This window comes from Carettochelys insculpta, chromosome 2 (genome assembly GCF_033958435.1).
Source record: "Carettochelys insculpta isolate YL-2023 chromosome 2, ASM3395843v1, whole genome shotgun sequence".
In the NCBI taxonomy this organism is placed as follows: Eukaryota; Metazoa; Chordata; order Testudines; family Carettochelyidae; genus Carettochelys; species Carettochelys insculpta.
This window is the reverse complement of record NC_134138.1, coordinates 40053314-40069556: the sequence shown is the minus strand read 5'-3', so window position 1 is coordinate 40069556 and position 16243 is coordinate 40053314. Positions and strand designations below refer to the sequence as shown.

Genomic DNA, 16243 nt, shown 5'->3' with positions numbered 1-16243 from the left:
AGAGGCAAGATACTATTTCATGTGAGTCAGATGTCCACAATCCTTCCCCGTCCACTGAGTCAGCAATATTCAGAATCTGGACTTTAGCGACATTATCATGAATTACACAGAGAAAGAAATTGCATAATTAACATATACAGAATTCAATGTTTATTTTCTATAATTTGGCAGACTATGTTATTATTTATTTTAAGCATTTGAATATTTTATTCATTTTAAATTTTCACAGTTGCTCAAAATTATGCATTTTAGGCATTTTTATTCTTATTGATTTACATTTTCACAGTTGTTTTTTGGAGTCTGACAATGGGGAAGGGTCGGACTATTTACTGACAACAAACAATGAGGTTCAAAATGTTAAAGCTTTATAACAACTTAAATGGAACTCAATAACACATGTCAAAATGTACAAATGTTAAAGCTTTATAACAACTTAAATGGAACTCAATAACACATGTCAAAATGTACAAAGTAATTGATGCTTATGACACTTACCAGTAAAAATCTAATCCTTCCTTCACTTAAATGGGAGATGGGTTGTGATATAATACTGGTCCCTACTGTGAGGGAATGAAAATCCTAACATATGAATAAGGGACATGAAGCTAGAGATTGACTGAAACCAGTATTTCAGCTGATTAAAAGGACATACATTGTTTGGGGTTTATTTCAAAAAGAATTTAGCAAACAGACATTTGTATGCTTTGGAGTGTGACATTTGCAAGTCATTGTACTCTATTCATCTTTCAAAATATTGCTTATCCTTTTGAGGAAGTTGGACTCAGCTTCATCTGCACCTATTAACTGCTTTTCCCAGTTGATGGGTTCAGAGTAAGTTTGCTTAGTTCAATTTGGGGATGAGAAACACCTCTGAGGAGGCATGGTAGGAGTAAGAGAATCAGAGAGGACAGTGGTGTGGCTTCTGTATACCAGCCAGACACAAAGGCCCAATGGGAGTTACCAACAACAGTTAGCCTTATGAGCAAGAGGCTTGAGGAGAGGCAAGCCCGCAGGATCTGGGTTACAGGAAGGAACTGTTCAGGGTAGCAAGTGGCTGAATGAATTGTAGCACTGAAGAAAGATTTGTTTTGATTTAAGTTAATACTGAAAATGTGTCATTATTTGAATAAACCAGACATGAAGAAGGGTTATTGTTTGACTTGCAGGAATCGGGGTCAATTTTTAAGAACCCCAAATTAGGAAAAACTGAGGGAGTGGCAGAGTGTGATGCTAGATTAAGTACAATTTTATCACAGTCTGTATTCATGGAAGAATTGTGGTACAGCAAACACTGATTGCTTTACCAAGGTATCCACATGTCTCACACAGTCATTTGTCCAGAAAGCAAATACGTGGAATGTTCCTTATTCATTTTTGTCCCACATCAAAAGACATCACTCACTTTGATGTTCACTTGTAGTTATGCATTTTTGTCTTGTTCATTCCTTGCCATTTCAGTTTGTTGTAATGGAAGCAGGAGTGCTTTTTCTTAGTTTGCCATTTGGCCCACTGTCAACTGGATTGTATGCATTCATAGTGGGCGGCCAGTACTTCCATGTTCTACAATATACGATACCCATAGAAATCTCAATGAGCTTGTCGTTTACTTGGGATTATATAGTTAATTTGTATAGCAGCAGAATGTTTGTGGACTTAATAGCTTGCATTCCTTCGATACAATTCTGGTTAGATTGCCACATGTATGTTTCAAATGGCATAACTGAGCATAAGGAGACACATAATGTCAGTGTTTCACTGGCATAGAAGAAAGGTTTTCTGCAAAAATTTGGCACTTGCAGTACTGTCTAGGCTGCATATATAACAGTTTCTGACTTAAACCTATTTCCTAAGGCAAGACTCTGACTAGCTTCCGAAGGTACCATTGATCGTAAGAAATGGGCGGAAAAGTAGCAGTCAAAAGACAAAGTATGTTCTTCAGCTATAGGCGAGGGGAAAATATTTCCCAGTTGAGAACAGTGAAACGGATGAGGATTCTGAGCTTTGGTGACAACACTAAAGGAGAATGTGCCATCAGCCTTCACTGAGTTTGATTAACACTAAAATAAGTAACTTCTGCAGGCACATAAGGTGCCTGTGAGGTGCTAATGAATCAGTCAGCGACAGGAAGAATTGGAGTGATTAAGTATCTGCCCGATTTCTCTGTTTAAGATAAAAAAAAGTGGTAATAAATTTCTGAAGAAACCCATCAGCCTGGAATCTAGACTGCAGTTCCCCATTGCTACATTTCTGTGCCAGCTCCTACCCTTTCCCCTCCACCCTCACTAACTGCAAAGCTTTTGACTCTCAATGGAGCCCCTCTTTCATGGTTCAGTAGCTCTAGGACCACTGCAGCACACTAAGGTTCTTCTGCAATTAGATTGCAGGTCTGATATCATCTCTGCCCTCTTTTGCGCTGTGAGATCTTCACCCTCCTCCTCTGAGGAGAGACCAGGTTGTTTGGTTGTATTAGATGTTTTTGTGTTTTCTGACATGAGGCAACCCAGTCTTTCTACCCCCCATCTGGCTTCTTGCGAAGTTATAGCCTGTTACTATGGTAGCAGCATCTTACTCAGGGACTTTTGTTATACAGTATGTCATCTGTTTTCCTCTTCTCTTTTCTCATCTCTCTGGCATTATCCCATCAAAAGATTGTCTAGTAATACAGTTTTCCATACCACTTTTGATATACAAACCACTTCAGCCTTCTCTCTCCAATCAGTTTCTCTATAGTTCCTGGCCAGACCTTTGTAACATTGGTTACTTTATCCTATCAGTGGATGTCAAGAATTCTTTACAAGCATCCCTGATTGAATGGATTACATTTCTTGTGTGGGTGTTTAGCATTTGCCAAGTTTTAGAACCATGTAACAATGTGGGGATCACAATGACAATCTATAACTTTATCCTGGTTCTTGTCTCATAGAGGTAACTACGTTAGTCTGTACCTGAAAAAACAATGAGGAGTTCAGATTGTTAGTTTTTAAGGTACCATAGGACTCCTCAATATTTTTTCTTGGTTCTTGTGTAATTCTCCTTATTTTTCCAGATGTTTGCCCAGTCTCGAAAAAGGAATGACTTGTCTTCCCAATCTTTGTTTCCATCTCCTTATGAAGTTGGCTATCAGCACCAAATTGTGCTTCCACAATATACAAAATTGTGAATCAGACTGCATTCTTCATTATCAGTCAAATATGCATCATCATGGCCTTTTTCCTAACATCATTGTCTATGTCCAACAGAACAATGGTATCTGCAAAGTAGACCTTGAAGTTTTCATTTATCCTGAGTAATTCTTGTATCTTCCTTTGATGCTGCTTTTTGCATTATATAAGCTATCACAGTACAAAAAAAATGGTGGTAAGATGAATTCCTGTCTTACTCCCAAGACAATATCAAACTAGTTGGTCTATGCACTTTCTGCCTTTATACAGAATTCTGAATCTTCATACAACATCTTAGCCGCTGCTACTCTCTTTCAAGGAAGTCCATATTCTCAGAAGTTCTTCCATAGCAATTCTCTATAAATACAATTGAAAGCTTTGATGAAATGCAGATGGTCCAATATTAAACTTCTTTGGTAAGCAAGTCATTTCTCAGGTATCTGAGGTCTTGTGATTCCCTGTAAGACCTTTTCCACTCAGCTTATCCAGAACACCTCATCCAGTTCTGGACACCTCATCCAGATCTGGAGAACACTTTACCTAATTTTCTAGGATAAAAAAATTCATTTCAACTCCTGCTCATCAATCAAATTATTTTATTATATATCTCTATGCCATGTTACACAGCCTCAGATGCAAGGGGGGTTAAGTACAAGGTGATACCATAATTCCAAATCATGTCACATGCTACCCAGTTTATATATCTTTTTTCCCACCTACTAACATGTAGTAGATCAAGACATATACAAGTTTACTCATGCCAGCAAAATCTATGCTTGCATCAGGGTAAAGATGTGATTTATACACAGTCTTTTTTATCTCGTAACAGGCAGATAGCCGTGCTACTCTAAAGCCTACTTGTTCAGTGCGCAGTTTTTCATCTGTGACCAGTGTTATTGCGTTCAATAGTACACTACAGAACACTGAATTTCCTTCTCAGGCAGATAGAAGGCATTTACCTTTCTAAATGGAAGACACCATGATTGGAACAGAGGCTAGTCCTGCCTTCTGGCCCTCATATGGCACCCACTTTGAATTTTGTACCTTCCACATTTTAGGAAATGTGTTGGTGCTACATTTTGCCTGATAATGTATGGAGAGAGTGCTCAAAGAACTTAGAGAAAGCAAGGATTCTGGAATCTATAGTAGTACCAAGGGCAGCACAAGATTTGTCTAAGTAGGTGTGGCCATGCTTCCTACCATCAAGAACTGGTCAGCAAAGATGGTTGTGCTTTGATCTGTAGTGTGGACTTGATGCTATGCTCCTGCATTTTGGTGTTGTACTCTATTAGTCACCCCCTAGCCAGCCCATTTTTTTAAAAAGCCATGATCTAGGACTAAATATATAAGTATACTGCAAAAGCATTAATTCCTTTTTCAATTCATTGCTTTTTCTCATTTGTTTTGTTGAAGAAAATTTATTCTCTTTCAGCTTTGAGAATTTGTCCTTTCAAAGTTTCTGTGTTGTATGTATTTATCATATTTATTTTATGGGAGTTAGGAAAAAAGAGCATTGTAAGGTGACTTGTTCAAGGGCAAACTTGGCTGTGACACGTGGTTATTCCTTGAGTAAATAAGAATGTCCAATTATCTATGTTTTAGTTTCTTTGAAACAAATTACTATATTCAGTTGCATATACCTAAAGTTGTGGTTAAATAGATTTATGTGTTTTTTAAATTTACCTTTTAGTACTCATTTCATTTGTCCTTTCTACATTACATGCCACCAAACAATAGTTGTATTTCATGCTTTGGGAAAAGTGTGTAAGACTCACACTTGAGTCAGTAGAGCTAGAAAAGAAATTTAGCAATGTAGAACACTAGAAATCATTCAGTTCTGCCATTCAGTTGTATTCTCCATAACACTAAGGACCTGATTCGGCAGGTCACTTGAGCATATTTCTACAATTAAACGCATACTTAATTAAAAAGTATTTACACACATGCCTGCAGTTCAGTACACGTTCAAGTGCTTTCCTGATTTGGGACCTAAGTTAGGAGGCAAGTTTTGAGCACATTGAGTTGGACTTGTTGGTCAGTTAAGGCACCCAGGCTTAGTAAAGGCCAGTCAGTTGCTTGTCTATGTAGTAAGTAAAGTTCATTTTTTGAACCATTTCATTCTTATTTTGGACTGTCAGATAATTATTATTTGCCTAGGGTTTAGTTCTCCCTTGTTTTCAAGAGTATATATTAAACATAATATTCCTCTGACATGATTGAAAATGTCATACTTTAATGGTTCCTTAATATTTTATTTATTGTGTATTTTTCCCAGCTGTTCAAAAGTTCTCTGGTAACATATTTATCATGAATGCACATGTACTTGTGCATTGGAGCCATTTTCGGCTCCATTTATATTGTTCTCTGTATCATTTTTCCTGAATAATTACATCTGTACAGTGACTGTCTAAAATACTGTATTACCTGTTATACTGGATATTCTAAGTATGCACAACACAATGGTGTATCTAGATTTTGTGTGACAAAAGTACTAAATATTTCTTAATCTTAAAACTAAATATATTTTTATTACCAGGTACCTACGAGATATGTACACGAATGCGCCCATTTAGATCTGTGAATCAGAGAAAAACAATAGGTTTGTTTTCACTAGAAAAAAAAATCTACAGAGAAGTTCCATCTTTTTTCTATAGACGTTAAGGTTGTGGGACTGATGCTCTTCAACCCTAAGGTCTCTTTTAACTTCTCTGACAGAAAATTCACCTTTTGAATACCAGGCAATTATTTAAGTTTAGAGAGGTATCATCTTTTTGTTCTGTTTCTTCAGCAACTAGCAAAATGGGGTCCTTGTCCAGAAGTAGGGCCACTAGGCACAGTGGTAATACAAATCAGTAATGGTGCTGTAAAACTGCCCAATTTAACCAAAAGTGAGAGGAAATGACAGCGTGGCCTAAACCCTAAAACGTCCATCAGGGATTGCATCTGATATCAGAACCCCTGGCATTTTCCCTTTGTGTTGGGGGTGAGGGTGTCCATGAGTGACTCAAGTATCAGAGGGGTAGCCGTGTTAGTCTGGATCTGTAGCAGCAACGAAGGGTCCAGTGGCACCTTATAGACTAACAGAAAAGTTTAGAGCATGAGCTTTCGTGAGTTAACTCACTTCTTCAGATGTGCATTGTGCAATTGTATGCCACGGTTACAATTATCCTCCCCCCCAAAAAAAGAAAAAAAGTATTACATATCCAGGAAAATCAAAGTTCAGGTTAAATTTAAAAAAAAATCCAAACGTGTACAGGTATGGAAATGTACATATAAGGCACCCAAATAATCTTAACTCTGACCTCTAATGATGCCGTACAGTAACCACACATTTATCATTAGTACAAAACAGTATTTGTCTTTCCAGATTAAACTAATTTTTAAAGACTATGTTTTCCCATTTCCCCTGCTCTCCTCTCCCCTCACCTGATTTTATCACAAGTCAGAGTTAAAGTTGTTTGGTTGTTTTATTTGTGTAGTTACAGATCTTAAAATGTTTGGATTTCTTTAAAATTTAATTGTAACTCTGAATTTCCTGGGTTTGTAATGCTTGTGTTTAGGAAAAGCTGCTTTTGCTAATGAAAAATGTATTATTGAACCTAACATGTACAAAAATCTATTGGTAAAATCTGAATTTGTCCTACATTTTGTGACCCAAATAAAATTTTATTTTCTAATTTTTACTTTTCACACAATGGAAAGTTTGAGATGTTACACAGAGTTCCTTCTACACTAATTTGGTTGACAGAACCTGCCTGACTGAAATCTACTTCATTGTCTACAGGTAGACAAAGCAGAACATGATCTTACTTTTCCAGTTATCTAGGTACCTAGGGCCGTGTCTACAGTGAACTTTCGAAAGATGATCTTCTGGAAGATCTCTTCCAGAAGACATTCTTTGGAAAGAGCATGTCCCCACACAAAAAAACAAACTGCTCCTTTGAAAGAGAGTGTCTATATAGCCCCCGCTCTTTCGAAAGAATGGGCCAGAGATCAAAAACTCAGTCATCATGAGAACTGCTCTTTCAAAAAAAAAGGGCCTGCAGACCATTTATACACATTTTCTTTCAGAAGAAGCTTTCAAAAGGAGTCACTCTTCCTGAAACAGGAGTCGAAGAGCACTTTCAAAAGGAGCACCATGTTCTTTTGATTTAATTTCAAAAGAACACTTTTTGGCTGTGTCTACACTAGCATTGCACTTTCAAAAGAGGCATGCAAATGAGGAAATTGAAAATGCAAATGAGGTGCAGATTTACGTATCTGGTACCTCATTTGCATAGTCTTCTTTTGCAGGAGCTTCTTTCGAAAAAAGAAGAAAAGCAGTGTAGACGCAGCTTTTTTGAAAATAAACTCCATCTTCGAAAGAACCCTTCTTCCCCAAAAAATGGAAAGAAGGTTCTTTCAAAGATGGGGTTTACTTTCAAACAAGTCGCGACTACACTGCTTTTCTTCTTTTGAAGAAGCTCTTTCAAAAGAAGAATATGCAAATGAAGTACCATATATGTAAATCTTCCTTTGGTTTGCATTTTCTATTTCCTCATTTGCATGCCTCTTTTGAAAGTGCAATGCTAGTGTAGACACAGCCTTTGCATGTAGACACTCAACTGGATATTTCGAAAGAACTTGCTAGTGTAGATGTGGCCTCATTACAGTAAACTAGCTGACTTTTCTAATATTTAGTTCTTTAATAATGAGGTACAGTATTTTATGGGTAATGGAATTACAATAATTTTGCTTGACCACCCTTTTGAGCACCTTGCTACAGATTTAATAAGGGTGAATATCTGAACCTCTTTCATTTAGGGGGAACTGAATGGCTCAGTGTAAGAGTTAGTAAAGGCATATTTCTGAGTGAGGCAGGAGCACTCACCATTGTACATATATGGTGGATAAACAGAAGATTTCAGATTGGAGTGCTACCAGTCCAGAACATTTCCCATCATTACATTTGTATTTTAAATAATGCAAATTTTTATTTGCTATTTGGAAATTAATGGTTTCTATCTCACAATCTGAGTACGTTCCCTAAAAGTTTATAAATGGAAAATGATGCCACAGGATATATCACTTTCCGAGTCTTACAAGGATCTTACTGTAAGGTAATCATGAAGATGGTTGCTCTTCCTAGCATCAGCCTTCCTAGATTTTACAAGGAATTTATCACACAGATGGTGCTGACATGGAGCATTATTTGTGTGAACTGGAATTGCCCCTACATTTATTCAAGGTAGACACAGCTGGATTCTCATATCAGTTTACAGAACAGCTTTTAAGGGAACATGCTGCCACAGGCTGAAAGGCCCTGGTAGTAGACAACCACTTTCCCTCCCTTTTCTATCCCATTCCAACACCCATTAGGTTTCTGTTCAGTTCTTGGGGAACACTTTACACATGTACTAAACTTGGAATGGCCATTTGAGACCACAGCCTTGTTTGCTCTCAGGATGAGTTACACTTGGCATCAACAGCAGAATTCTGAATAGGATACTGCAAGTTCACGCTTAGAGTTTCTTAAGTCAACCATGGACTTTTCTTGCATAGGATATAGTTTAGTCCTGATTAGCTGCTCCTCCTTACTGAAACTCCATCTCTTACAAAACATACAGAGGCAACAGTCTCTCCATACCTAAAGTTGTGGCTGTTGTCTTAATCAAATGCTGATTGCAGATGTGTTTTACAGTTGGAGATTAAAAGCCTCAAAAATGGCTCTTTTTTCCCAGTATGCCTAGCATTTCTATGGCTCCTTTTTTATACTTACATATTTGACAATCTCAGCTAATGGGTACTCCTCCTGTTTGCTAGCCTGAGTGACCATTCACTGACCTCCAATATTTTTTTTCACCCCACAGTTCTGCTGCAGACTAGCTCCTGAACTTTCCTCTCCATTATTTTTATTTTGGCTGCAGACAGACACCTTTGCCTCCTCATCTAGCAATCAGCCAGATGATAGGAGGTCTCAGAAGGTTCTTGGTGCCAAATTTTAAGCCCTCTCTCATTGTCCTTTGAGGCCATGTGGAAGAGGTCAAGTCTCAGTTTCTCTTCGCTTTTATAACAAAGGCCACAGTTGTGTTGGAAAACCTCTACCTCATTGTGTCTACTCTCCTCTGATCACCTCCTTATCAGGTTTGCAAATGTTCAGACCTCAGGTTCCTGCTTCTCTTCCCTCTTTGGGGAAAATAATGTATTCCACAAGTTTTCCAAACAGTGCTTTGGTATTCCCACTCTCCTCAGCCATCTTGCTCCCTTTTCAGGGTTAGGGGTGCATTAAAGGGACCTACTGTTTATTTGCTAAGTAGCCTGATAGGCTCCAATGCACCAACCCTTCTCTTTCTGCAGGGGCAGAACACCTCTGCTGGCAGCGTAGACCACCACAGTCACCCATAAGAAAGTTTCTCTCAGGCTGGGGTTATGTGAACACTCCACTTCTATCCCCACTCTGCGTTCAGTGGGGCAGCAGGGAACATTGTCTGAGGCCCTTACTCCTAAAACCTGAGCCTTCAGTTGGGCTATGGCTACACTGTGGTTGCTATTTCGGGGTACAAAGAGCAGGGCTATTTCAAGTGTGGCATTTCATTTCCACTGCTCCTTGTTGTGAGAGGAGAGCAGAAACTTTGAAATAACTGTTTATTCCAAACTTTGGCACCAAGTTGAAAATAAGTTACCTTGTGATAATTCATAGGTTTCGGCTACACTGGAAAACAATGATTTCAAACAATAAGGAATATTTTTCTGGAGATTTGTTATGCCATTTTATCCTTAATGTACCAAACTAAGAGTCTAAGGCTTCTCTTGCTAATGAGGATACCCTATCTCCATACAGTTACATCACCTCTTTTAATTATCTGGCTTATGCTCTATTCCTCAATCAGACACTGTAAATTTAAGTCATAATCTAAAAGGAAAAGCTCTGCAACTTGCCTGTAAGCTCTGTAATTTTTAATTCTGTCTCTCATCACACCACATATCCCTTTACTTCCTCTGAGAGAAAAAAGAAATTTCTTCTTCTTCTTCTATTCTCTTGCTCTTCAGAAGACCCTAACAATCCTTAAAAGCAACTGAAGGATTTGCAGAAGGATAAGAACTAGCATTTCATCGATACATAATGAGAATGCATTTCCTGACCCCCAGAACTTGGCCAAGATAATCTCAGAGATTTCTAGATTCCCTATCACTTAATCCCTTCATATTTTTCCTTGGCTAATAAAACCACTTAATCTTTGGGATGGAGGTGTGTAATGTTCATTCTCCCTTCCCCTGAAGTTATGTTAAAGTGAGTGGCTAGCCCATCTCCATGCTCAAGGGCCCTTGTTCGAGGGGCCAGATCAATGAAGGGGGCACTCTCTAAAACTGACAAGAGACTGGTGTACTCCTTCCTCTGCCCAATCAGTCAGGCATCCAGGGGTGGATGTCTTTTCTATAATAGGGAGGCACTGCCCCTCAGAGGATAAGATTTCCCTGATTTCAGGCCCACTGACAGCTCCTATGGTCTCTCTGGAGTCTCTAGGGATAGAAGACTCGGATCTGCTCCGAAGGTCAGCATAATTATCTTTGTTCTTCACAATTAAACTTATTCAATATGAAACATTTTTCCAGATGTTTGCACTTCACTATTTACAGATAGTGCCTACGGATGCTTAGCTAGGCCACTACTGTAGATTAGCTTGTAAAGTAGGTGTTCAGAAATAATGGCAGAGTTCCAGTAATGTGAACTGATGAACCAGTTGCTTTGTTCGTCCTGTCTTTTTCCTTCTCCTTGAAGAGGGGGAACAGACTCAGTCATGCAGTGCATTGGAAACTGTATTTGTCTGAGTGTATAATAGTGGAAAAGTGTATGCCCTCTGGAGGCGATCACTCAAACTCAGTAAATATAGCAGCATGTGTAACAGCATAACATCTGCTGTAGAAATTTCAAGAGACAAAGATACCAACCCTGCTTTTTCAAATGGATGTGGAACAAAATAACTATGGGCCGTAGGGCTGCTGTTGCTTGTGCAGAGGCACAAGTGGAAGAATCACAGTATTACCTGAGCAGGAGTATGGACAATAGCAGCCTTAGTATTCACCCCAAAGGCAGTAAGAGGATGGCCCCCATTCTCCTCTTCACTAACCAACAGAGCTGGATGGCTACACAGGGATCTGATGCAGGAAACCCTGAAGTGGATCCACTCTCATTGGATATCAGGAGCTCCAGGAGGATAAACTGAAAAGGACTACAGCTAAAAATCACACTGAAGCCCTGTGATGGCAGAACTCATTCACCCCCCATCTCAGGTCTGTGTTTAACAAATAAAAAAACAAACAAACAAACAAACAAACCCCTTTGTTAATCTTTGTGGTGTCACTACTTTTAAGCAAAACAGTGTTAATTATTTTCCTTGCCTCACCAAAATACTTATTTTGTTCTGTATTTGTGTACCCAGCATTGTAGTAAATCAGAGTTACCAAAGTAGGTACCATGCCATAGAACTAATGAAGGAGGTGAGTTCTCTGCTAGAAATTCCTTGGCAAGTTAACATGGAGAACTTGGGGCATCAGGCTCAATGTTAACACTAAAGTGTAATACTGTGCAGTGTTGTATGCATTTCTGTCTTTCCCAAGCCCTCCACATTTTATGCCTCAGACAGGTTTCATGGAAAATTTGCAGCTGAGCATGGAGGAGCTTCTGTTACAGTGTGTTCTCATCTACCAGTTTTCAAGTTGTGATAAGTATCAGAGAGGTAGCCGAGTTAGTCTGTATCTTCAAAAACAACAAGAAGTCCTGTGTCACCTTGTAGACTAACAGATATTTTGGAGCATAGGGCCCAGGAAAGCTTATGCTCCAAAATATCTGTTAGTCTATAAGGTGCCACAGGACTTCTTGTTGTTTTTCAAGTTGTGATACTTCATGTTAGTTGTTCCCCTGTCACAGTTTAGTAGAATTTCCAGAGGATTATTTTTGACCATGTAAACAAAATATACAAAAGTAAATACCCTCTCTAGCCCTCCCCCATCCACATTCTGCTGTGCAGCCACTTTACGTCTTTCTGTGTAGAGCATTTCTTTAGTGTAAATAGTACCTGTGTGCATTACAACATGAGGTAGTGGCAGCGAACATACAAAAGGATGGAATCAAATTGCAGTGTCACCTAAGCAATGTAGTGGGGGATGCAGGAAGCAATAGGAACATGGTACTAATAAACGTATGGCCCAGCTCAGATACAAAATGCCAGGGAAGAAAATAAGCAATCCGTCCTGCCCACCATGCTTGTTTTCATTTAGTCTCTCTAATCCTGCCTCCATATTGTTTTTTCATGTAATCAAGTACCATAGTTCCTGCAGGGAGGATGTGGGATCAAGACTGGGAGGATACGGAGTGACTTGTTCATGATCTGTAGGAAGTGATTATTCCTGAGCAAATCTTTCCTACCAAGGGGTCTGCTCTGTGAAATTGTTTGGGAATCAGTGATGTATATGAGAGGCTGATCACTTGCAATTATAAGACAGTATAGTGCAAAGACGTTTTAGGAGTAAGGAAGAGCCTATTCAGGAAAAAAAAAAAACTTTCATCCACTGTGTGATTCTGCAGCACTAGATTTGTAGTGCAGAAAAATGATACTACAGATGATATTTTTGATCCTATGTTTGCTATGCCCAACTAGGCAATCATAGCTGAACTGAGTTGTAGAATGTGCCTAGCAGTAGACTAAGGAACAAATGTGTGCAATTTGACTGGCCAAGAGTCAAGTCTGGAACAAAAATGCTGAAATAATAAACTGCTTATTAAGTATGAAAATACATGATGTTTTCCCTACATTTACAAGTGTACTTATTATGTTATATGCAGACAATGTACTTTTAAGGACTTTCATAAATAGACAGAAAGTCTTTCAATTAAAAAAAGTGTAACAAGCAAAGTATATGGTTATACAGAGAAAACCTATAAAGCACTAGCAGTAACTTGACCATTAAAGTTGTTCCTTTTTACCGCTACCAAAAGGAAAACCCCACCTGTGTGAATTAGCTGCTTTGCCCTTATGATCTCCCAGAACTTTCCATCTGAAACCTGTCCTTCTTCTGTCTTCCCCTTTTTACTCTTTTTTTTTGGTCTACACTGTTGTCCATCCATCGCCTGACAGTGTCTTTACATCCAAAATGCAAAGCAGACAGATGGGCGTCTCAGGAAAGAACATGACTAAGAGCACCAGCATCAGCGGGGACATGTACACACTTGAGAAGAATGACGGCAGCCAGTCTGACACAGCGGTGGGCACCGTGGGCACTAGTGGCAAAAAACGACGCTCTAGCATTGGCGCAAAGATGGTGGCGATTGTCGGTCTGTCACGCAAAAGCCGCAGCACTTCTCAGCTCAGCCAAACTGGTAGGAATCCAACTTTTTCTTCAGTATTTTGTGATTTAAATATGTATAATGTGTGTACATAACAATTTAGTTATTTGAATGTAATGCTGAAGTTGCCTAATTAACAATATTCTAGGACAAGGGTCAGCAACCAAAAAAGCACGAAGAGCCATTTTTTTCAAATTTGGTAAAAAACTGAATAATTGAAGAGCTGCAATGCATGTGAATAAGATTTTATCGGCAACACAATCAAAACACTCATGCAGCATCACATCCCACAATGCACTGCATCTATTGAAGGGGGAGTTATAGAACATCTCAAGATCATATATTGTTTACTATTTAGATATGACTTGTTCATTGTTGGGCTTTTAGATGTTCACCATTTATCAAAAATAATCAGGAGGGTGTTTTTTTCTTTGCAATTATAGCATTAGGAGCCATAAAGAAATTCTTAAAGAGTCACCTGTGGCTCCGGAGCTGCAGATTGCAGACCCCTGTTCTAGGGTAAAAGTGGAGAGTGGAAACTTTTAACCCAGCTGAACATTTACCAGACTGTTTTGTTTTTTGGTTTTTTTTAGCAGTGATCGTCATACAGATTGGACTGTGGCTTCTGGTTTTATGCTCATGAGAGCACATCTAATGCAATAATCCTTTCCTTCTCAGGAACCAGTGTGAGCTGTTATGCTTATGTTTTGGGGCTTGTTATTAATGGTTTGTGAAGGATCACTGAAATGCAGTTGCAAAATTGCAAATATTCTTTGTCATAAATATTCTTTGTATATTTCAGTTCTCTTTTTCTCACATTTGAACATGCTAAATTTATTTGATGTGGAACAGTTTTCATTACCAAGATGCTATCATATTCTGTTGGATTAACATGACCATTTTATGGCTCAGCATTTTGCTTCTTTTCAGTTTGCAAACACATTCATTATTGGTGGAATTCTCATTGCCTTTTATGTTTCCCAATTAAAATTCAGTATCTAAATGTTCTACATAAACTGGAATAGAGTTATTTTCTGACTTAAAACTAGGACGTCCAGAATCAGTGTTAGGTACTTTATGTTTATCTTGTGGCTGACAACTGGAAAATCACTTACACGTAATTCACTCTGAAAAGCTATCATTAGCAATTAAGAAAGTTGAGTAAAGCTAGTGTTCCTTACAGAGGAAATTGGGTATTTTATATTTAAATATGTGTGTGTGTGTGTGTGTGTGTGTGTGTGTGTGTAGTGTGCAGTATATACTATATGCTCATTAATAGTCATACAAAAGACCTGTGTTACATTGGTGCATAGTTTATGCAAAATACAGTAAAAACAGCTCACTCTCTGCTGTTCATAAATGGATGGAGGAATTATTATTATTTCTATTTATGGCAGCACCTAGGGTTCTCAACTGAGATCAGGCCCTCATTATACTAGGCATTGTTGAGACAATGGATTACAGACAGTCCCCGCACTGAAGAATTCATAAGCTAAATAGGCATGATAGACAAAGGACAGGAGAGAGAGAATATCTCATACAGAGTGACCAATGGAATGATTTTCAGCTGTCACAATTTTTGTTGTTTTGTTTGTAAACTTTTTGGGTATGTTTTTCTGGATGGAATTAGCTGACCTGAGAAAGGAGGAACAAAGGAAAGGGGCGGGGGGGCAATGTAGGGAGGGGATAAACAAAACCAGAAAAGTTGGAAGGAGAGGAGCATGGAGTGAGGCAAACAGCCAAATCCCAAACAGCCCAGTCATCAGAAGGAAAAAAATATCCAGAGTGAAAGCTCTAAAAAGAGTAAGACCCTTGTGACATCATTGGCATCATGCAGTTAGAGGTCTCAGCTCAGTCTGTGGCTGCAGAAATTGCAGTGCTTTCCGCTGTTTCTCTTTTCCCTGCTCCTGAGTGGGAAAGAATGGGGTTACAAAGGACATGGTGCCACCTAGTGGAAGTGTTGCCTTGCACAATTCTGGGAAATTTCTACCTAGTGTGCAGTTTACCAATGGCTAAGTGCAGATGGGGGCCAACAGACTTAGTGGGCAGCTGGACCAATGAGGGGAGGGGCTGGTTCCAGTCTCTTGGAGGGGGAGGAGCCTCAGGCAGAAGGAGAAAGCTGGGCAGCCAGTCTTCAGTGCCACTTGGAGAGTGTCATACTGCACTCTGGTAGCAATGTAAAGACCCCAGGGCTCCAGCCACCACTGCTCCTGCAGTTGTGACTGGAAGCCCTAGGCCTTTTTGAATCACCAGGCCCTACAGCACTTGTCCTCTTTGCCTCCTGTCAGTGGACCTGGATAGCTGCATTCCCACTAGACAAGCTGTGCAAGCCAATCAAGGATTTGCACATCCAGTAGTGTTCATGTAACATAAATGTGTAGAATTGTGTGGATTTCAGAGCTGAAATATAATACTATATGATATGGCATGGTCTGTCAGGACTCTCTGACTGTGAGACCTCAAATGATTTCTTTGTTCTCTTAGAAAAGTCCAAAGATCGACACAGCCTGGATCCAAAGTAAGACTGGAACAAACTAAATATTTCGTTGCGATTTTTATGTGGCACAATATTTCAATTATGAAGTATCTCCATACTACTTTTTAAAGTCAGTTGGTTGCTATTTTGTGTCTTGTATTTCTAAATAAAGACTAGAGGCAAAATTTTTAGTTGCCTCAGTGAAGGAGAAGCAGTAACTGTCATTGTCTTTCCTGGAGTGAGAAGCATGTGATATTTTAAATAATTTGTAAATATAAAAAA

At 39.0% G+C, this 16243-nt stretch overlaps 1 protein-coding gene across 38 annotated transcripts in view; it reads left to right on the top strand.

The window, feature by feature from the left end:
* Positions 1 to 16243, top strand: part of RIMS2 (regulating synaptic membrane exocytosis 2) — a 724335-nt gene that overhangs the window by 617886 nt on the left and 90206 nt on the right. For 16 of the 38 annotated variants that reach the window (XM_074986776.1, XM_074986775.1, XM_074986779.1 and 13 more), the window contains one exon: positions 13277 to 13518. The exons of the other annotated variants lie outside the window; for them this stretch is intronic. In XM_074986776.1, coding sequence (XP_074842877.1) covers positions 13277 to 13518 — 242 coding nt within the window. The remainder of the gene's footprint in view (positions 1 to 13276; positions 13519 to 16243) is intronic. 38 annotated transcript variants of the gene reach the window in all.